Genomic DNA, 24,966 nt, shown 5'->3' on the forward strand with positions numbered 1-24,966 from the left:
CGCGACGCGAACGCACTTGCGTCGCTAACGCTGGCGGTAATCAGCAGAGTGTCTGCAGAGACGAAACAGCGCCTTTTTCTTTACAACAAAAAGCATTGTCATCACTGTAAATCACTGCTCCATACTCACATCTACCATGGATGTGAATACGTAAGGGATTAATATCCCGCCTCACCTCATCTTTGCCCCAAGTACTTTTTCTGCTTTATTTTAATTATCCATCTTTTCGTTCGAAGAGCGGTGGCAATCGAACACTTCACTCACAGTCGAGACTAAAAACGTACTGATAAAAAATGTGGAACGCAGCTCACTGTCTCGAGACACAAATGAAATGTAAAATAGTCCAACGCACGTTCCGCTCACAGCCAATCCCGGAGGTTTAATTATCTGTTTTGTCAATCAAGGTGAAAGCAAACAACAACACCTGACGCCAGGGAGTGTCACAATTCTCTGATGTGTCACAGATACGCTCAGAGGCTATAGACTCAGCCGAGCCTTGTGTACCAGTGTACACGCTCCCATGAAAGCTTGTACCTTTGAGATCTCTGCTGCTTTAATACATTACATCTGAATGTATATGTGGTGGAACACTGTAACGAAATGCATACAAACACTATATATGCAATATGGCAGTTATGGGAGTGACATTAGCTCAGGAGTTAAAAGTGTTGGTGCCTTGCATGGCAGCCATTGGTGTGTGAGTGTGTGTGTGAATGGGTGAATGAGAGGCATCAATTGTGAAGAGCGATATAAACGCAGCGCTTTGGATAAAAGCGCCATATAAATACAGTCCAATTACCATTAATTTTATGGACAAACCGGTCAACCGAACAGGATTTGAACGTGAAAGTCGCATAAGCGATTATGCCTTTTAAAGATTGGAATTGCACAATACGTAGACTTCCTTTGTTATAATAAATGGCAAAAGTGAGCATTATAGCAAAGTATACTGTACGTATATCCGCGTCTTGGGTCTATCTAAAATCATTTGCCTATAGAGCAGCAAAATGCCATAAAACCTTACCTTCTCATGTACAATAAAACCTTATCTTTAGAGCTCTTCACTTTGACAAATGCATTTCTTAATTAGCTTTTCAAGAAGTTGTGACAGCTAGCTCAACTGCTGCTGCCCACATGTTAGCAGACTGCTGCTCCTGTTTGAATGTTCCCAAACTGATATTTCTTTCCTGACAGGCAAGAACCATCACTACTAGCTTTGAACTCAGTTCAACCCTTTTCTCCTTCTTGTACATTTCTTGGCCAGTAGCTTGCAGCGTCAGACACACATATGCTGCATTCATTATGGCATTAAATTTGCAGCTAATGTTTTCATTTTGGATAATTTATTTTGCTCGCAGTTGTCAGCTGTAGGTAATTTTTATAGATAGATCATTACATCTATATAGCGCTTTTTCTAGACACTCAAAGCGCCTACAGTGATGAGGGGGAAAATCATGAGCATGAGCTGAGGTGGAGAAAGAGAGAACCAATTGAATCAGGGGATGATTCGTTGGCGGTTTGAAAGAGCCAGGGTTGGGAATTTAGCCAAGAAACCGGAGAACCCCTACTCTTTGCGAAGAGTGTCATGGGATCTTTAATGACCACAGTGAGTCAGGACCTCGATTTAACGTCTCATCCAAAAGCCAGCTTCTCCTACACAGTGTCCCCACCACATCATCATACTGATTTTTACTAGGCATCGTTTGTCGGGAAGCTGACATAGAAAAACATACCATTCTAATGAGCCCCTCTCACACCTTATTTCATTATCGATCATTAACTTACAAAACTGATTTACAGCCAGTGCGCGTGTGCATGTCCATACACGTATATATTTATATATTTTTTACACTGCGTACTCAGATATGATATATGACAGTGTTGCAAGAATCATTAGTGCTTTCTCCCCAGCCTGACAGTATTCCAAATTCAAGCTCTCACCTCCACATGATCACCAGTAAAATTCCCATCACTGGAGCTCAGATCCATGTTTTCCTTTCTGCTGGCATAATATCGCTCATTTATCTGTGGGCGGCAGCGATGTGGAGCTGAGATGGCTGGCTGCAATCCCTGTGCAGTAAAAGCATAAAATCTAGATGTGTGTCCAGGCAAGTCAGTGAATCTGCCCAGTGTGAGGACTTCTGGATTTCCTTTTAGGGAGCAATTCGCCAATATAGAATGTCTCGTGCAATTTCCCGGGGTCAAACCTTGATGGTAATATCTCAATTTAGGTATTGATGTAGGTTTCACATTTTTATCTAGCCGTCCTTTCCCTTTCTATTCATATCACTGATCTGTCAAGTGGGGCAATTTTTGTTAAACGGATGGTCAATATCTTCAAGACCTCAGTAGGGAGGAGTAAGAAAACCCATTTGATTGACTGAGAGAGGGAGAGATGGCTCTAAGAGAACAGACAAGGTACATTTATTTTATAGAAATTAAATTATAACTCAAGGAAAAAGAAGGAGATGTGCGAGTGGTGAAAAATGTGCTTGACTGTAAGAATGAAACCCTGATAGTTGTGTGTGCAGAGAAAAAAGGCCGGTATCGTAGATGTTACTGTAGAGATGTGGGGGTGCACATGAAAGACAAGTGCAGGCGCACTGAAACGTCTTCACCCTGAAAACGTCTGCAGGCAAAAAGCTTGAGCTCTCAATTTGCTTTCCACTCCAGTCCTTACCCGTATTCCTCTTTTCTTACAAGTCAGATTTTTTACAATATCTATTTTCACTGAGCTGCCTATAGCATGTTTTACTGTTTAACACAACTCCTTGATATTAAAAAATAGCTGTTAAATACATAAATACATGAATAAGAGTAATAATATATGGTTTTGTGCACCTTCTGTCCAATTCTAAAATATACAAATGCAAGCAGGTATTGTGTTGGTGTTCTGATAATGTGCCAGGCACCACTACCCAAGAGGCAGTTCTCTGAACTACCAAGCATCCCATGGACTGTGTCTCTGTAATAAAAACTGCACCATTTAGCGAGTACATTTATGGTCTTCAATAAGCCAGAAGTCTTAATAAAAATGAAAGCTGACACAGGCATGAGGAATCCTCTCCATCCCCACTGTTTAATGCCGGAGACTTTCCATTAAAAGGGGAGCACTTCTTCAGAGGCGAGGCTTTTAGGCTGATTAGTTACAGGAACAGAAAAAAGCAACAAAAAAAAGAAAGAAAAAAGAATGACCTTCACCGGTTCCCCCCCCCCCCCCCCCCCCCACACACACACACACACACCGCACACCCCCGCCCTCACACACACCGCACACTCCACCCATGCATGCATCTGAAATCTCCAGCTACTTAATATTCTGCTGGCACACTCTTCAGCCATCGCTCATTTTACATCATAATTATTATTAGGAGAGAGGAAAAAATAAGCAAAATATGCATGTTCAATTAGAGTGAGCCTGATGCCAGAAAGATAATACAACACGGGATCGGCTAATGCCCTTGCCTTAGAACTTCTCCCACAATTGATGTTCGGCGCTGGAACAAGGATGAAAAAAAGATTCTCTGTGGGGGCACAACTGTTGAATCCTGTTATTAAGTCTCTTTCCAGCTGTGTGTGACTTTGCTTTAATGACTGTTTTTCAAGTTTCACATCTTCGATGCTTCACTAGATTCATTACAGCTGCACAAGGTACAGTTCTGCCTAGAAAAAGACAATCCATACATACCAAAATAAATGAATAAACAGCTGAAATCTGACAGAGAGTTATGCTTATTAGCTTCCCCTGTCACTAAAACCGTGTGATCGCCCTCTGTGCAATTGACTGCCTGCTTGTGCGTTTGTACGGGAATATTGAAAATGTGTTGTATAGATTTTGGAGAAACTTCAGTCAATGCATTCTTTTGGCTGCTTTGACACCTGTAAAGGCTGGAGTTATGCACTCACCTGTGTGCCACTGCGACAGCATATGCACAGTGATAATGTATCAAAATCATGTGCTGAGATGTGTGGGTCTATAACATTGAGGCATGCACCTGCAGTGTACCATGTGCCAGGGACTACAGAAGAGCTGCATCACCTTGGCAACCCATGGCCGTGGCTGTTACACACAGAGGAAATTATAATCTCCCACAATGCACTTCTCACTGTGCTGCCCACATCAGGACAAAAGACAGGCATTACCCCGTGTTCACACTTTGAGTGATTTGGTCGACCAGTTGCGCAAAGTCCATTCATTTTCTATGAAGCTGAGCAACATGGGCAACTGAACGACGAAAGTTTCCCATGGATTAACTTTCCTTGGGCATCGCCCGTCAACAGCAAATCAGAATCTTGGGTTTCATATTTGTCTAGCCGATATGATACCGTGTCATAAATAATTGTTCCGCCTAGTTTCGGTGCAGAAAAACTGTGGAATGGCTTGTGATGATGGTACAATGCAACCGGGTTTTATACAACGTTTTTAAAAGAGTACAGGAAGCCTTAAAAATGATGCTTGTTATGCAATGAATATTGCCACGTTTAATAATGGCTCAAAATGGCCACAAGCTTTTGATAATGGTAAATAGTTTATCCAAAGTGCTGGACAATTGATGCTTCTCATTCAGCTATACACTCACACACCAACAGTGACTGGCTGCTATACAAGGCACCAACCAGCTCATCAGGAGCATTTGGGGACTAGGTGTCTTGCACAGGGACACCTCGACACAACCAGGGCGGAAACAAACTGGCACCCCTCTGACTGCCAGACGACTGAGCCAATGTCACTGATTTTAGAATCAGAGGGAGTGGTAGCTGCACTGTTTATGAAATCTGCTTGCTATGGAATGGAGAATGTTATACACATTTATACTTAAAAAAGAATAAATAAATACAATTTGAAGATGGTCTTATATGGAGACCAGCAACACGTCATTTTTCAGTAGAGCAGTGCATTAATAATAATAATAATAATAATAATAATAATAATAATAATAATAGATTACATTTAAAGTGCCTTTCTCAGACTGACATAAAAGTAAAAAATGAGGGTAAACCGGGCTAAAATAACTGGAACTGGAACAGACCCCTTCAATGCTGTGGGGAGCCAAGTCTGTACAGATGGGCCTTAAGCCTTGTCTTGAAAGTGTTGATGCTATCAGAGCAGCGGATGGCAGGTGGGAGGGTGTTCCACAGCTTGGGCGCAGTAGCCCAAAAAGGCTCAGTCGCCAAGTGTGCATCATCTAGTGCGGGGAATGACAAGGAGAGTAAGGATCAGAGCCACGTAGGGGGGGTACAGCTGGAGGAAGTCGGCTAGATAGGCCGGAGCCAAGTCATGGAGTGACATAGGCCTACAGGTAAGGAAGAGGACTTTGAAGGTAATTTTGCAGTTTACAGATGCCATCCACTATGATTGAATTTCTCAATTAGAACGTAACCAACGGCAGAGCAGTTCGCTCTGCGGAACAGCTCAGGCACAAGTACGTATGCGCCACAGGCTGCCCATGCAAATGGCAATATCAAGTAACTGGTCAAGTCAGCTCACAGCACGTCTGTAGACAAAGATGAGTCAACAGATGGCACAGATAATTACGTTTTGAATACTCTATTTTTTTGCAAGGGAAGTCAATTACAAAGTAGCCTAGTCCTTTCAGACATGGTTTACTTTGGTACTGTTATCAATTATGGATAGCATCAAGAAATGTCTGTTGGACTTTTATTTGGATGTCAACATTGTGACAGCGTTTGTCGGAGATAATATAAATTAGATATTGAAAGCCTACCAGGAAAACCTCAGTGGCTTGATGTGAAATGGCAAGCAATTTCCCCACATTGGCAAACTCATTGGAGCTGTTAAAAAGGATTTTCCAAACAGAAATTTGCACTACACAGTGTGTCTAAGGATCAAAACAACAATGCAAGGTTCAGACCTGCCATTAAAACTCCACCATACAAAATGATTTTTGGGCAGTTAGTAGTTTCTATTTCAAATGTGTTCACTAAAAACTGCTGTGCTGCACAGTTTGGGGAGTTCCTGTGCGACAATAGCTTAGTAATCAGGGAACATAACAAAAGCTTTGGTGAAAGAATCCTCAAATAAAATAAATAAAATGTGCAATTTAAAATAAATGACAGCACAGGCTGAGAACACAGTAAAAACATTCAGAGAAGTTTGTGAGAAACTGGTATTACAACCCCAGTGTACACCAAAGCATTTCTTTCAACTAACACATTTATTCTTTGAGGCAGTTCTGAGGGGGTTTGACCCCAAGGAAGTTCACTTGACAACAAAAAAGATTTTGCAGGAACTTTTCTTCCAAGCTTGTCAATTACAAATTATTTGCACAAGAAAAAACAGCATTGCAGTGGCAATGGGGGATTCTGGAAAAGCGACACACAGAAAGACAATTCTTCATATGGACAAACCCAAGAAAAATGAACGAGAGAGGCTATTGTGAAAACATATAACCACAATTAGCTATGAAGCTTAAACTTTACATTTTCTTTTAAATTTAGTCTGTTTAAATCTATTTCATATTTCTCTGTTTTTCGCACCATTCTCTGTTTCTGAGTTTCTGAGATACTGAAACCACCCGGTCTGGCACCAATAATCATTCCGTGGTCAAAGTCACTTAGATCACATTTCTTCCCCATTCTGTCAGTTGATGTGAACATTAACTGAAGCACTTGACCCATATCTGCACATTAGTTAACGCCCATTCATCAACATTATTGTAAAGAGTGACCAAATTAGTATTTTTATTCCTCAGTTAAATGACTTAAAGTTACTGTGAAGCAGCTAGAAATAGTTTAAATAACCATACATTATCACAGAGGGATGTATCCACTACACATCTACCAGATATCTAGTATAATAACAAACATTTCAAGCCAGAGATAAATTCTGTATTGGCAACAATGCCAGGCCAACTCCCTCCTCAACTCCTCCCAAAATGTACCACTGACAAATAAATTGTATTGGAAAACGAGGGAGACTGGAAGAGGGATAAGCTTGGTACTGGGGTAGAAGATTTCTACTTTATATTCAAAACTCCACTACTGCCCCCAATTATGGGAGGAGATATGAAATGAGACTAGCTCAGACTCTGGTTATACATTTGACTTCACCCATTTAATCCACACATAGGAATAGATGGAAATGCTTAGATACACTAAGTCGATATTGCAATGCATTCGATTTCTCTAATTTGGCTCATGCTTAATACATAGCGTACTAACCCCATGCAACGTAGTCTGAATCCATTCACGGATTTACCTTTACAGTCCAGTGAAGTGTTAGCGTCTGAAGGACAAATTCTATGTTCATCTTAGACAGGGTATATTTCTGATAGGTTTAGATGTTATTTTCACTCAGTGGTGTCAATCTAACAATGTGGCTAGCTGGTTTCTAGGGGAAAGGGTAGTCTAGATTATATACAGTATGTTAGATTGTTGTCACACTTACAGGTACGGAAATCTCACAACCATAGAAAAGCTCAGAGAATAATTAGCCTAGCTTATTATCATACTGTGGCTTTCACATTGTAACTTTTGAATTATTTGATGTTTTTCTGATAAGATATCCTTTCATGACCATGGGCAATGAAAGGCACCAAAAATGTACCATATATTGTTAAAGGGTATTGCTTTCAAAAATCTTGACATACGCAGCAAATACATCCTTGGCATGACTTTTGCTCTTGGATTTCTTATCACGTTTGGCAGCCCGCTTCCTTCAAATACTCCACATGATTGCAGAAACCATTACTTTGGTGAATATTGTCGAGATGTATGAAAGCTGATTACCACTGGTAACCCACACCTAGACAGCGTTCTCTCTGTCAAAAGCTTCCGGTTTCAATTTCCCAGGATCTATGTGCTTTGCCGGGTCTTTTTTATCAAGAAAAACCAACTAAAGCATACATTTTCTGTTCCATTCAGGGAAAAAAAAAAGAAATCAGCATCAGTAATATCCAATTTACTGCAGAGCAGAGAGCTGGTTTCTCTGGCAGTATAATAACATGCTACGTGGAGCGTGGCATTATAGAATATGAATAAAAAATGCATTTATAGTAAAATTTCAATCCAAAAGCAGTCATCATTCATCAGAGGAAATCAAGGCAATTAGTAACACTTTGATGCAAATTGGAGGATAGGAACACACAAAATCCCTGGTAATAGGAATCAAAGTGGAACTGTTGAAATTACCTCCTTCTAGCTATGGAGACCTTTTAATGGAGAGTCAAGCCAAGCATCCCTCAATGTCCAACATCTGAGCAGAAGATTCATCTCCTTGCAATATATGCAGAGGCACTCTTGTTCTGGTTTTTTACACAAATTTGCTGCAACCTTTTCCTCCTTGTGTATCCTCAAGGAGGATATGATGCCATAGTTACACAGGTCAGGGAGGTTAAAGTGTGCAAAATCACTGTTGCTGCTAGATTTTCAAATGTGAAATTACTTGATTAAAAGCAGTATGTTGAAATGATATGATTTGCTGTCACAGCCAATGCACTTTGTCAGAGCCACTCAACCAGTTCTTTCAGTATTTTTCCCCTTTGAACAAGCCCTGCAGCCCTTCATTTTACTTTACTTTTTGCCAATTAGCTGATTAGCACTTTTCCGGAGGAACTTACAAAAGATTCTATCAGCGTTCTTTCTGTGAAATATACACTGTGGTTCTTTTAGAGAGATACACAGACCCATACAAAATGTAAAAAATGAAAACTACTACTGTAGCTTCACGGACTTGGGATTCCCTGTATATACTTAGCTAATGACTACTAATTTAATGAGTATAATATTATTACTCAAGCGACAATCTTCAATAAGTTATATACACACAATTGATAGACTGTTTAATTAATTGATCGACTGACAGGAAATATCACATTGCAGTTATTGAGGCCTGACATCTGTTTGTGGAAAATAAATGGGGCATCGTTGATGTTAAACATTTCAGGCGATTGCCATCTGCAAGAATATACTGTATGAAAATATTGACAACACCTGAAGATGCCTGCCTCCCCGCATGCTAACACCCCACCACCTGTGAAAGTGCTGATCGAAAACACACAGGTTGCTCACATAGAGGGGTGTTAGCAACTACCCTCGCATTTGAAGTAAATGGGTTTTCCATCTAGCTTGGGGGGGTCACATATTGTGTAGAGGACACACACTTTATAGAGAACCACTCCCAAAGTAACAATCCAGGACCAGCTTCTCATATTATTGCATGGCAAGCATGTTCTGATTCTGTAATATTGTTCTGATACTCTAATTGCTGTATTGAATGATAAATTGTGAAAAATTCACATGATAATGTTTTGTTACTGTTGTGATAAATGTGTGATAGTACTTCATACATGACTAGCTTCGAGAATTATTCAAAACTTTGGTGAAATCTCTTTTCAAATTGCATCACTCTTCCCAGCAATATACAGTATATAGTAAATTATATTTAGGTAACATCATCACAAGGCCACGCCTTTTTTTTGTACTACATACGGTACTACATTATTAAATTATTGCACCAATTCCATTCCAGTGCTTCACATGCTGATATAGGAAACAAACAGTATGTAAAACCTTAACTGAAAATTCCAAACAAAAAGCCAAATATCCCTTCAAACAAACAGCACCCAGAGACACAAATATACTTCAACCCCACCGTTTAAATGGACCAGAGGGTGTTAATATTTCCACCCCACTAACTTCATGTCAGGGAATTCAAGCCCTGACTGACCGAATGAAGCCCCAGAGGGTATGGATTTTAGCAATGTGTCAATGATTGTTTGTGTTTATCCCCAAACAATAAATATATGTGCATATAAGACATGACTGTGTTTACACATATACAGTATACAAGTCAAATTAAAGCACCCTAGCATTCTGACCAGAATCCAGCCATCTTGTGCCATACTGTAGGATAACAGTGAGTGCAGTTTTAATGCTTGGACATGCAACTGGCTAGGCCCCTGACAAGCATCATTAAAAATAAAGAAAGAAAAAGAAACCTTATCTTATCTGACCTCCCAGACTTTATTAAAATAATGCTTGTATAGCAGGATCTGGAAATCATCCAATGTGGTTTGTATATATTTGTAGGACAAGGAGATACATCCCTGCCATCATTTTCAGATTGCACTGGTGGTTTTTGTTTTCAAAACCTGCAGTGTCAACACTGAAAAAAAAAAGAGTTATTGATTGGTTTTACGATTCTATAGCTATTGTATTACATTCAAACCACAATGTTTGAAGTTGTATTTTTTTAAAGTAGTGAGATAATGTTTCAGTTTGCACAGTCGGCCACACACAACCAAATGCCTTTTAGCTGTCGCGCCTCAACTCTCTGCATGTAGTACAAGGTATCTTGTCCTACAATGATTATCTCACATTTACTATTACATTCTTATCAAAGTGCAAGTGCGGACGGCATAGAAGAGATGGTGCATAATTCATTTTGTAAAGTGTTAAGTGAGCAAACAAGCGGAAAGGAAAATAAATCAAGCAGCAAAGGACACAACAAATCAAATTTGTAGCGCTCCTATTATGCAAATAGCAGTTATTGAAATGCAGTGAAACAGGTGAACACAAGGAATGATAAGACAAGTTATGTTCGTAAGATGGATGCAGCCTCGTAACCAACCCTCCAACATCACTGAATAGCAACATTCTCATGATAAAAAAATGTCAAGGGTTACTGTTCTCTACTCACGACTTTTACAATGTAAGATAATTCACAATCAGTTGAGCTTTAAGAAAAGGCTTATGGAGCCTTATCATTTTTTTGAAAGACACATGATGCTAGTCATGTTCAAGTATAATGTTAAACCTGCTGATAGATATCCCACAAAACTGCCTGTGCTATAATTCTGACTGAACTTCTGAAGAAGCCTATTCATAAAAGGTGACAACCCTATATCTATATCAAGTGACACCTTGGAGCAATGGATGGTCTTTTGCTTGGAGAAACGCTCTCTTGAACTTAACGTTGTAAGTTTGAACAGATTCTATTGCAGTTTTTTAAGCCTACAGCAAGTTATTTCACCTTACACCTTACAGTCAAAATGAATGAAACACCAACCATAGTACCCCTCTCTCTAAAGTTCTAGGTGGATGAATCTGCCATGGCAGCCAAAATAATGGTTACCAGGGTGTGCCCAGTATTGTTATACAGTACCCAGAACATGCTAGTGTGTTAGTTGCTTAATTAATCCAAGAACCACACCATTGTGGAAGCATTTGCTTTTACTATACTTTGTATCCATCAGTAAATGAATTGTTTCTTTTATTTAGTCAGTTACCTGTATATACTCCCACGTTCACCAACTCTGGGTATATTGATGGGTTATGAGCACTACAAGGTGTAAAAGCATTACAAGCCACCTAAATATTAATCTAATGTGTACACTCTAAAAATACTAAAGATAAATATTTACTCTTCCAATGCATGTTACAGTCAGTCCAACAAGCTCCTACCTTCAGAGTGATGGGATAGAGTGAGCAGACTGACGCAGGAGGCCCCAATTCCTGATCCGAAAACTGTGATGCGATTAGAATCTCCACCGAAGTACCCCACATTCTCACTGATCCAACGCAGGGCCTGTATTTGGTCCAGGAGACCGTAGTTTCCTTTAGCTGCCTGGTCTCCTGTACTGAGGAAGCCTGTAAAATATCATTGAAAGGTGATCAGAATGGTGAATCAGGAATGTGTTACCTGTTTTGCACAAATAATACATCAAAGAGGCTGGTCAGTTAACTAGCTCACACAGATCCTGTAGCTAGAGTCTACTATTAAAAGACATTACTAAAACATGACTGTTCATGATAACATGTACTGTGCACTCCTAAAAGACAGGTCGTTTTATTTAACAGAGAGCACTTCCGTTGCTACAACTAAAATAGAGTAATAGAATACCTTGAAGAATTGAAAAATGAACAAATTACCGACAGATGACTATTCTAAATAACTTATATGGTCCTAAAAGATAAGCTTCAGTTTTTTTTTTTTGGTTTATGTATTTCAAGTATAGCACATATTGCTCATGTCACTGCTGCAACAGAAATTGACTTACAAATGACACACTCACTCACTCACTCACTCGACTGATATTAAATGACCTGGTCCGAGGAATATATTTAGCATATATCATCATAAAGGGTGGATTGGACCAGGACTTAATAAACCCTCTTTACTGTCTGGTTAAAAAAGTATCTTCTCTATTTTTAAATACTTTTAACTGTAGGGCTTATTCCCAGGCTGTGGTCTTTCTCAAATGATTAGTTACTGACCTGTCAGATAAAAAGCACTGTTAAATACAGAGTTATAATTGCCTGACTAACCATGCAGTTCTTCCATGCCTCTATCAATGTCTTGATAAAGGAAATGTAACAAACAAAAAATAATAATTACACATGGTTTATCAAATTGCATTCAAAACAAATTAACAAATAAATGTGAAAACACACAAGCCTAAATAAATCAGGGTAGGCTACACATATACACTCAGTGATCACTTTATTAGGTACACCTAATTGCTTGTTATGCAAATATTTAATCAGCAACTAAAAACATAAAAGCATGCAGACATGGTCAAGAGGTTCAGCGGTTTTCAGACCAAAAGTCAGAATGAGGAAGAAATGTGATCTGAAGACTAATAAATGCCTAATAAAGTGCTCACTTAGTGTATGCAAAGGTCATGTAATATTTGCACATACGTATGTAAATACTCTTCCTTTTAAATAATCAACTCGTTAGACTTGAACTGCTGCCGGCTCAGCAGAGTAGAGACTTGCGGCTCTCTTCCAAAACAGTCTTTACTTGACTTAAGAGACTTTTCATACCACAGCCACAAGCCGTGCACACGCAGCATGATGTGGAGGAACCTCAATCAAACGCATGTGTGGAGAGAAAGCCACAGGAACCCAGACGGCCAACAGCAGTTGCTCAGGCAATGAACACTGCTGAATCACCCCCGTATATTCCTGATTCCTCAAGAAGCCAATCGCGTGCTGTCCCTGCAGGGTTGCCGGCCAGAATCGGCACTGGCACGGATCGGATTGGATCAAAGACAGTGGCGGTCACTCATAGAGTGAGCTACTCGGCAGTCCCTCTGACCATCCTCTCACCAAGGATCCATAGTGTCCTTGACACACTTCAGCATATTCTGTGGTGATACTTTTTCTTGAGGGGCTTTGAGAAATTCTTGCTGAAATCCAATGAAGTCAGGTCTGATAAATGATGTTCACTGTGAGGTTCCATCATGATCACGAAACAAGACCCTTGTTAATAAAAGAGTCCCAGCAACTTTTGTGTTTCTAAAATTGTGTGAAACGTTTTTTCAGTGGTTTAAAAAGACAGACTAGAAAGTCCCACTTTTCTAATACTTTAGAGTACAAAAGTGACAAGGCTCTTAACAGTTCAACTGTACATCTACATGTTGTCAGAGTCATAACCATTTATCTTCAGCAATTCAACTTACAGTGCTGTGAAAAAACATTTACCCCCTTCCTGATTTCCTCTATATTACAAATGTAATATTAAGACAAAGGGAACACAAAACACATTTCTTTAATATTATTTCATTGAAAAAAGTTATCAAAAACCCATATCACCCACTCTTCTTTGCAGAACTGCCTTAGTCCAGAAAGTTGTTGAGTATGAACTGCTTGTTTCAGGTCCTGCTACAGCATCACTATTGGGTTCAAGTCAGGACATTGATTTGGCCACTCTATGTTTCTATTCAGCATTTAGATGTGGACTTGCTTCTGTGTTTTGGATCATTGACTTGCTGAACAACCCATGACAGTGGTTTCTGCTTTGATGCTCTCCCATGAATCCCTTTTTTGCCCAATCTCTTTCTTATTGTGGAGTCAATACTGAAGACTGACCCTAGCTGTTGCTAGAGAAGCCTGTAGTTCTTTGTTGCTGCTGCGCCTTTGGAGTGCAGTGTTCTCCATTTGGAGATAATGGCTCTCACTGTGGTTTGACAGTGTTTGGAGTGCTTGGAAAGACATTACTTGAACACAATATAAATACTTTGGCAAGACCTTAAACGAACAGTTAATGTTTGAAAAGCCACCAATTTTTCTAAATTAAAGCAGTTCTGCAAAGAAGAGTGCAGTACTTAAGGGACTGATATAATATATGAAGTATCGAAAGTATAGAAAGCATTTGGTTGCAATTATTTCTGCTAAAGATGAAACAGTTATTACATTTAAGGGGAAATTACTTTGTATTTGTCTAATATGACTTTGTCTGATATTACATTTTGTCTAAAGATCTGAAAACATTCAATGTGACAAATTCAGTGTAATAGAAGAAACCAGGATGGGGGGAAGTACTTTTTGTTGCACTGTATTACAGTTTATAACTATTATATCACTCATGACTTGTGCATCCATAATGTATGGTTTTGACAAACTCTGATATAAGAGCTTCTAGGTTCTTGTCGCATCACTTTAATCAGATGACAGATGTTTGCCAATTTAGGCTTGTTTTTGTGAGCAAAAATGTAAAATTGTTCCACAATTCCACTGGAAATGCCTTTTTTAAAATTCCCTTTTGATTCATCACACTCAATTTTCCACCCCCAGTTTCAGTAAATGCATACCAGTAGCAAAATAGTGTTGACCTTATTGTAAAACTGCACTGATTTGGTACTGTATGAGTTGAGAAAGTTGTTAATGGTAGCATCGTGGCAAGTGAAGCAAGACTTGCATCACCTGAATTTTACCAAAAAGTTACATTAAGCTGTTGTGTTTGTTATGACTGATAATTATTCATGTGGCTGTTAATGTTGCTGAAGTCAACAGTATAAAAATGATGTGACAGGTGCAAAGGTACTTGAACTACCAAAATAGACCATATATTTTAATCACTGAGTCTCGGAAATGTCAACAAGGGAACAAAAGCCTTAAAATACCTCAAGGAATAGAAAACAAACATTATGCCCTGTATTCTCTAAATGTAAACCTCTAGCAAACACTGATAACACACTTTTATCACATGCACACTCAAGAGAATACATGCCTAATCTTAGCAGTGAATCATGTGAAATAAAATATATGTAGCTGTCACTTCACTTTAATGAGTATTATTACTAAATATGACTAGACTGCAAAAGAAAGGCTTAATATGCAGCATTCATCCATTGTTTAAAACCTTAAATCCTTGTCCTGCATATATTTTGTGACTTGCATTCCCTACAGATTTTGTTCACTGTTTATTTGCATAGTGTTACTAAACATTGAGGGATGTGAACCTGTGTGTAAGCTGACATAATTAATTAGCTGTCAGTTAACACACCGCACACATTTATATAACAATACAAATGGACACGAAAATAATAGACAATCCTGTGCCACAGTTTTTCTGATGCTCTGTTGCCTAGCAATGGGCAAGCATGAAATGGAGAGAGGTTAGAGACAGTGATTTCTGTTTCACAGCGATTGCTTCAAAATATTTTAACAACAAGCAATTGATAAAGTGATAATTCAGGAAAATTGCTTCAAAGAATAGGGTAACCACAAATAAATAACTAGATGTATTCTGGCTCCTTTCGTGTGTTTAATAAAAAGCATGCCTTTTTATACAAAAATGAAGCAATTTTTGGGAATATTTATTTTCAAGAAATAAGTGGTATTAGTTTTTGTTCTGCCAGAAAATCTGTAATCCTATCATGTATTCTTTCTGAATTTGACCTTTACAATTAGGCAACTGATCAACTGACTCCAATGAGGAAGAATGTCACTCCCTGTGTTAATTAAGGGATTTGGAGAGATATTCTGTCCATGCGGTTATTTACACTTCGTTCCAGTTTTGTAAAAGGTTAAAATGATAAAAAACTAAACAAACGTAGAGATAAAAAAACACGGGAGCATAGGCATGCACATCGTATAAGTAGAATTACAGCCTATATTTTATTATTTTTCCATTATGACTCACAGCTTACATGCAACGCCCTGATGTGACGTGACAGCTGATGGGTGGGAAACTGACGCGTACCTCGAGGCCATCTGAAGTCATACAGCTTTCTCAAGCCTCTCATAATGCAGCCTTTCCTGAAAGCATGGGTATAAGAGGGATGAGCAACGCGACATCACTTAAAATGGGTCACATTTGTGCCGTTCGCATTGCGCGTGCAATCTCTATCAAAAGCCGGAAGATGGAAAGAAGATACGCGAGAGATCTACGCATGCGAGCCGTTTCTACTTTTCATTCCCCGACTGTTGAAAAAAAGTGGCATATTTTGAAATATGCTTAGATACATTACTACTGAATAGATAAAAGATATAACTGGCTTTGTGAACCCTTAGCCCAGAATCTTAGGCCGTTTGTTACATCTGCGAGGCTATGCAATCTGTTAACTGCCACATGATTTTTAAATTATCGCCCATCTATTTATACCATACCATTTGTAAATGCGCACCCACTCTAGAAGTTTAATGTCATGCAAAGTGGGAAAAGTTCTAAAGTGTTTCTAATAAGTCTGTTCATCTCACTGTATTATGCATTCTGAAATTGAAATTCTGCTTATTTAAAGATCTGATGAAGACCAGTGAATGTATCCTGTTTGATTCTACCATGTTGGGGAAACAAGAGAAAATGATAATTGAACTTCAAATGTGAATTTGAAATTGATTTCATACCTGCATTACTGTCTCACTTTAGCTGTCTATCAAAATAGCAACAAATTATCCTCAGGTATAATCCAAAAATGAATTTCAAAGTACACAAGAAAATATCAATTTTCTTCTGTCCAACTGTGAAGCCAAAATAATCATTCAATGAATTTTAAGATATTTTATCACAATTCGTTAGAGATATATATAGTTATTGATGTCGAATTGTCTTCAGCTATTGCAACAGCAAAAATCAATGTGGAGACTTCTGTCAGTTAATATCATATAATGTAAATCATGCATGTGACTTCATAATATTCTCTATTTTTGTACCCATATAAAATTGCAGTGATGTATTGCCTTTAATAAATAAAACAAATGGCTGGCTATGTTACAAGGCCTTTGGTTGTCCTGGGGAACATCGTAGATTTGTTATGAGGATTAATTAATTCTCACTATTAAAATCCTAAGATTTATATCTGTTTGAAATAGATCAAGGCCTTCCAGTGAAATATATAGTGAAGAAATGGCAGCATGCATCTTAACAATGGGCTATTACGCATTGATCCGATTGAAGTGATGTTTGCAGGCAGACAGAGGGAATGCATGCTCTTTTACTTTTTTTTGTGGCTCTTAATAGTGGTGAGTCGAATGGCAGTGAAGGTAAACAAGGTATATGAAGAGAATCAGTCTTAATTATGAGCCTCATTTGGGTCATAGTATAGGCACAGGCAGATGGATTTGCATCTCAGTTGATAAAACAATTGATCTGAAAGTGAGATAAATTTTAATGGGAGTTCTTTTGAAGTTTGCTCGCATGACGTGAACTGGATTGAGAAAGATTTCAGAGTGAAAAAAAATAGATTCGAATTACACACCAGCAACCGTCACAGATACTGAGGATAACATGTTGTCCTCAGTATCTGTAAACATCAGCAATATGCAACCGTGGGACAGTTATAGATCACTTCCAAGTGCTTCCAGCTAATGAACATATGCACTGTTTTATCCTCACAGGAATTCTAGACTTTAAGGATATAGTCGATAAGAACATGCAGATTTTTTATGATGTCCATCTAGGATTCTCATTTTGCCTACAAAGCATAAACAATGTGTAAATGTGTACATTGTTTCACAACTGTAAACGTGAGCAACATAAATTTGACAGTCTGCCAAAGCCAAAATTTACTATGGCACAACAATGGAAGCCGCTAGCAAGAAGCCCCATAAACAGTCCCCCACACTCCCACCCTCACCCGCAAACCCTGCACTCTGTATGGACATTTCCTCCCCTGCTAAACTCACAGTTTTTAACGCTAACTGTTGGAAGAACTAGAACCACCGATGATCCCTGTCTTACCATCTTCACCACAGGCCATTGCCAAAATCTGTTTTTATTTTTACACACTTCACACAGGCCAGTTAACATTTCTACCTCTATGAAATTGCACTGGATTCTTTGTCCAGTTATCACCCCAGGCCTTTCCTTTACAAAATAACTTTCTTGTTTTCTCTTACAATATTGTCTTCTGGAACCCAACTGGCTTGCAGTCTCTCCTGGTCTTGCCAGAGATCACATCACTGTCAATAACCACTCCGTGCAGCCATCTTTGGCTTTTTTCTTTAAGCTCAGTTACTTTGCTTTTTATAGTGTCAGTGGAATGTTTTATCAAATCTGTAGCCCTGTTATCCCATAACATATCGGTAGAAGTTATAGCCAAATCTTCTGCCTTTAACACATCGCTGTCTCCCCTCATCTTCACCCAATACATCACATCATTGATCGCCTCCTGCTGTATCTTCAGTTCAAACATTCAAAATCCTGCTGCTCAGTGAATGTGCTGGCGCTCTCTCTCTCTCTCATGTGTGACACTATTTGACTCAATACTATTCGGTCATTTTAAAGAGGGATCTGTCACTTAGCTGGTCTCTTCACTAGCATCCTACGCTAGAGACATCCTCTTCTCATGCCCCCAACCAAGTACTTATCGCTGCCTGGACACATTTCAAAAACCATGTTTCTGATATAACATTGTGAAAACTGCCACCCCCACACACTTACACTCTCTAATCTCCATTTGCAATCAACTAGTCATCTTGGTCTCATCCCTCCAAATAATAATAAATGCAAATATGTGATGTATTGCTCAACAGAAAATTCAACAGTGCGATGTGGTACATAAAAAACAACACTGCACCTAACATGACACAGAAATATGTAGGTACTGGAAAACTGGATAAGAATAGCTTATATTTTCTGCCAGACATTAATTCATTTTGCATCATCACATCTGTCCATTTGGTGAGCAATTTGGTGAGCAAAAAACATTTGCTACAGTCTTGAGTGACTAGTCAGCTGCAGTATAATAATCTCATAACATATCAATATTAGTGTAAGTTAATGATACTGTACATCATTGAACATATTTTGTTAGCAACTAGCTAATAACCAATGTTAAGTCAAGGAAGACCCTGTTAAGAATCATGATAGGCTAGTTTAAATTGATTGAATTTAATTCTTCATTTCTTTGCCATACAGACTAAATCATTTTCTCCACAAAAATATGATTTGTTCATTTCAAATCATGTCTCAACAGAACTTCATTTGAATGATTGAAGTGGATTTGAAGTCGCATGAGAAAATGGGGTATTGGGTGAGTGCGGAGACAGATTGAGTTAACTTTCATGTTTTTGCAGCAAAAGCAAATTCCGTATTTGTTGGCGACGCACAAATTCCCTTTGTACCCGGCAACGTGATATTGGTATTTATAGTGCTAAGCTGAACACATCACAATGATTAATGTCAGTGGAACACACCTAAACCACTCCCTCCCGACCCCCCTCCTCCACAAAAATAAAAAAGCTTAATCACCGCAGGGTGAAAGGCTGCAGCTGCAGGCGATAAGCCGCACCCACCAAACACTGACCTCCTCGTCACACATGCACACTTTGGTAAGGCAGCAAAATAATAAAACATAAAAATGGTTATAGCAGATTATTGATGAAGGTGCCTTGCTGCTAAAGGAAGCAGAGCAGGAGACAAATGGATCAACAGATGCTCTCCTTCAGAAGCCCTCCGAGAATGACAGAGTGTTCAGGAGCGACAGATTCTTTATTTTTTTTTCTTTCTGCAGGAATGGTGACTGTGAGCCATCTCGCGAGTGTGAAAATCCCCTCATCTTTTCTATCCTTGCTCATTCTGGTCCTGGGGGAAAGAAAAAAAAACTTCCTTGCGCATATCAGAACACTGGAGATTACATCCGTGATACTTGCCGAATCTTGCGGAGCTATTGTATGAATGTTCTCACACGCATCACGTAGAATTGGACATGGCAAGTAAATGAGAATTACTGTAGTCCATTATTAAAATGGTTTTGCTAGAATTGTATCATCAATTGATTTAATGGACTGAAACAGCAAATGTGCAACACTTCATACTGTGTAACATGTAAATAGCCACAGGAATCTAGTTCAACCATTGCACTGACTAGAGCCCTTTCTCAGGGCAATGTATACAGTTTTCAATTTGAAATATGGTACAGAAACGGTGTTATGGTCATTTCATCTTATATCAAATTCAACAAGCACACTCGGACATTTTCTAATGCATTTAACATAGCTTGTGGTTCTTTTTTTAATTGAAAAGGTGGTAGCTTTCCTTTACCTTTAGAATGCAATTAAGATTGCATAGTAATTATTTATGCAAATAAAGCTATTTATGCATTTGTATTCCAACAAGGTCCTCATATTCATGAGGATACTTTTTCATACATTTCTATTGCCCTCATGTGATGTGGATTTTTATTAATTTCAAGTTGGATTTTGAGCTGAATTAAAGATTCTTTCAAACCACAAAAGATCTAAGGATGTCTGCAAAGTGACTGAGAATGTGGACTAGTTTGCTTGTCTATTGCTGCAGGTCTTACAATTGTAAATCTCACAATTGCATTTGGATAGTGCTATAAATACCAATGGAAATATAGATGTCAATGTTTAATTAAAAATACTATTCTAATCTACCTCTGAGTCCTCTGATTGCAATTACATGATTGAAATATGAAAATGTAATGTAAGTCAAAATATAGGCTATTATTTAATTTTTATGAAGAAGATGGCACTCCTTGACAAACTATTACAGTGCACTGGCAATGTTATGATATACTGCATATACCTACTGTCCTGAGTAATACAATTATATCTGGCTTTCATTTAATGTTAAAAAAGCACTCATAAATCATTAAAAAGACATCCACATCAGTAGAGTGCCATCACATTCCCTACTCATACACATAATTTGTAATTCGGTTCAACTCAGCTGCCAGGGATCTTGAAGGCTTAATTGGCTAATTTGCCAGTGCGAGAAGAAAGCACACTGCTGCTGCGTACTGCACTGTATATGGTAGGACAATAAGTCAATTATATACCTTGGACCATCTGTACCATAACCACAGCCATTAAATTCTTCTTGCAGGAGGTTGCTTTGAGCCTTGATGAAGGGACTTTGTTATTTCAAATGCATTATTTATCTCCTCAGAAAAAGCATTTGTGCACTCAATTTAGAGCAGCAAGTAAAATATAATGTGTAGGAATATGTTTCACTGTAGGTATGTAGTATGTATGACAGCTCTCAACATGCCAATTTGTGGAAACAGTTTCAGAACCGATGTAGGATAGTGTTTAACAAATCTCATTTTCATTTGGCTGAAATACTGCTTAAAAATACTAAACCTAATGTTCTATTGTCCCAGTTGTAAAAACACTGCAGCTGAAATTAGTTGGGTCGGAGTAAACATCCTCTTCACAAAGCTGTCTAGTTTGGCAGGATTTTATTTATGTTGGATACCATACAGGTACATAATTTTCTCAAAATCCCTAACTACGGGATGAAAAGAGACACCTATCAGTAAATCAAACAATCAACAGCACCTGGCTGTGTGACATTGTATAATCCGCAATAAATGTTGTAAAGAAAAATAAATGTCGGAATTTGGAGAAAAAATAAATCCTGCCAAGTTCACTTGCTCATGTGAGACCTGACAGACCTCTGATGGGGCATACACTCAGTGAGCACTTTATTAGGTATTTATTAGACGTATTAAGTCTTCTGCTGCTGTAGCGTATCTGTTATGATGCTTTGTGTGTTCAGTGATGCTCTTCTGCATACCATTCTTGTAATGTGTGGTTATCTGCGCTACTGTCACCTTCCTGTCAGCTTTCACCAGTCTGGCCCTTCTCCTCTGATCTCTTTCATTAACAATGCATTTTTGCCCGCAGGTCTGCTGCTCACTGGATGTTTTTTTTGTTTTTTTGCACCATTCTCTGCAAACCATAGAGACTGTTGTGTGTGGAATTCCCAGAATTTCTCAGATACTCCAACCACCCTGTCTGGCACCAACAATCATTCCACGGTCAAAGTCATTTAGATCACATTTCTTCCCTATTCTGCCATTTGGTCTGAAGAACAGTTGAACCTCTTGACCAGGTCTGCATGCTTTTATGCATTTAGTTGCTGACACATGATTAACGTATTTAAATATTTACATTAACAAGCTGGTGTACCTAATAAAGTAACTAACAATCAGTTTATTTATATTATCATATCATCACATAAGCCCAGGCTAGAATTTCCCCAAGGCGTTCATTATGAATATAGATGTAGACAGTAGTTCTTCAGTGTGAGTCCTTTAAATTCATATCTTGCAATATACATATTTTGTGAACCTGAAATTTCACATTGAATACATTTCACACTGAAAACCACTAATTTAATCTCATGATGGGAATTAGAGCCATATCGGTGTCCTGAAAGGTGCTGGTAGCTTTCACCATTCCAGTGCAGAAAAGCAGAGTATGCAAAGGCAATGTAAGGATGGTGCTGTGTGACTCATTAAAAAAAACGTTGAGGCGACTGACAGATATCTGTAGAATGACAGCCGTTTACAGATGTCTGTAGGATGACAGCCGTTGACCGGTGCGAGATTAGTGCGGTCCTGACATTGAGCAGGTCAACCTCGGGGCTCTGGGCTGTCTGCAGCCACCTCTTTTACATGATTAAAAGTAGCAAACACAGCCATTATCCTGAGATTTCATCCAATTGGGAGTGTTGAAGGTGTGCTGGTTACTGTCACACTGGACCATGTGCAAAGGGCGTTGGTCATTACCCGTGACCTTAACTGAGACCCTGAACTTCAGAGTATCCCCGTCAAAAAATTTGAAAAAACGGTTACGGCAAACTGGAAAGCCACAGAAAGACACAGCTTCTTTGCTCGAAGCCACTGTGGAATTAATCTAGAGTGGTTTTTTAGGGGAGACAGGCATGTTTCTGAGCAAGCGGTCCCCAGTGTCAGTAATGCCATCAAGGTTCACCTTTCAGACACAACCAGTGGCCCCATGCGATGATCGAGGAAGATGTCAATCTGAAATAACTGATGACCATCTCAGTACACAGTCTCTTGGTTACACAAAGATAAAAAAATCTAAACAACTCAATGGAAAGCATATCAGGAGCAGAAACCTTGCACCGCCGAATGAATAACTGCGTTCCATTGGATTTTAGTAATACGATAGCAAAGTATACATTCAGGCATCAGTCCAATTATCTTTTGTATCTCTCACTCACTTGATCTCAAACCATTATTAGCACACATGTATTTGCACGTTACAACATTCCCCACAATGCTTCACGTTCACATAGAGGAAACGGTTATGTTTCACCTGCCTGAAATATGACATTTCCTCCCTGACGCTCACTGCATTGTCACAGCGTCATATTGTACAGTACAGTCACTCCATGTGATCTCAAATACGAAGTGTTGAAAAAAAATCAATACGCCATATTTACAGAACCCTCAACAACGGCCTCACAGCGCATGATTACTGCCACAAATTGCAATAATTCACTGTAGGAGTGAAACAAGAATTTCCCCGTCGATGAGTAAAGACTTTCTGTACTTTACCAAGTGGGATATTTCCCCCCGTCTGTGTCTCCAGAGGACGAAATATATTGCAGTGGCACAGTAGCTCAGCAGCAATTTCATTTTGCCATGATTCTTGGCATTGATATTTTGATATTGATTATGATTTAAAAGTCTGTTTCCTTAACAAGGGGTCATAATTCATGAGTGTTATAGAAGGTGAGGGGGGGGGGGGGTGGTCGCTTTAATGATCTGACTATTCCTCCGCACATCTCCTTACATTCAGGCTGACAGATAATGGAATATGTGTAAAGCAATAGGGCTGGGGGAGGTTGGCTGAGAGTTGAGGGTGTGGGTAGAGGGGGGGGGGTTAATGTTTGTCACTGTGCCCCAGGGGAAAGTCTGGCACGGATTAATGGAGGGGAGGGAAAGGAAGGAGGAGGAGGAGGAGGACAGAGATGGGATCAAATCTGATGACGCAATGGAGGAGCCGCGTTGGCCTCCTGCCAGTGTCCCTTGCTCGAGTCTCTCTCTCTCTCTCTTTCTCTCTTTCTCTCTCTCTCCCTCTCCCTCTCTCTCCCCACGGGTATCAGTTAACAAGGCCGCCAGTGTGTCCGAACCGGTCTTTTCCAGAAGCCCGCTGTCCTTACTGGGGCGGGAAAGGGGGGGGGGGGGGGGGGGGGGTGTTCGGACTTAAAAAGGACCACACAATCACAGCCTTGACACTCACAAAAAAATACAAAAAGGAGCCCTGTGACAAAAGCACCCCGACTTCCCCTGGTCAGGCCGGGGGCTGAATGGGACACTCCGGGCTGCGGGTGGGGAGGGAGGGAGGGGAGAGGCCACCACCTACGCAGTGGCATAAAGCTCCAGTGTACGGGTCTCACGATGTGACGGGCAGAACCCAGAACCCAGCGGGCTCCCCTTCCCCCCCGACCCAGCACCCATACAAGTCCCAACCCTCTGGGGTGGCGCAGTTCCCACAAGGTTTAGTCAGTTTTAGGTCAGGATTCCTGCATTCCGAACCGCACGGTTTATAAAAAGAGAAGGGGCGGGGCGAGAGCTGCTGAATGAGCGCATCGACCAATAGTATCGCTACGCTTCATCTGTTTACTGCACACTGGTCAATAACACTGCTCAGAACTGTGGAGAGAGCAGAACAAGCAAGCTTTTCTACTGTCTCACACACACACGCACGCACACACACTGAATTCCATTCAGTTCCAGCTTCTTCCTGTTTTTTCCCCCCGAGGAAAAAGGGGCCTAAACCTATGAAGAGTGGAAATGAATTATCATGCAGTTGTGTTGCAGTGGCGAATGATACAAATTTGTTAGAAATGCCTGAGGAAACATCTTGGAGTTCTGAGGCGTGTTATCAAATTGTTGCAAATATTCTCCACGGACAATGAAGAGATCAAACTTTTGTTATATTTTGTGCAGCTAAAGTTTATTCACTACAGAGAATAAATGCATTATTGCTCAG

General features: G+C 39.5%; 1 protein-coding gene across 6 annotated transcripts in view; it reads right to left on the reverse strand.

Annotated features, from left to right (window-relative positions):
- nlgn3a (neuroligin 3a) overlaps window positions 1–24,966 on the reverse strand; it is a 155,874-nt gene that overhangs the window by 35,050 nt on the left and 95,858 nt on the right. For all 6 annotated transcript variants that reach the window (XM_061234738.1, XM_061234737.1, XM_061234736.1 and 3 more), the window contains one exon: window positions 11,425–11,610. In XM_061234738.1, the coding sequence (XP_061090722.1) occupies window positions 11,425–11,610 (186 nt within the window). The remainder of the gene's footprint in view (window positions 1–11,424; window positions 11,611–24,966) is intronic.

Source organism: Conger conger, chromosome 3 (assembly GCF_963514075.1).
Source record: "Conger conger chromosome 3, fConCon1.1, whole genome shotgun sequence".
Lineage (NCBI taxonomy): Eukaryota > Metazoa > Chordata > Actinopteri > Anguilliformes > Congridae > Conger > Conger conger.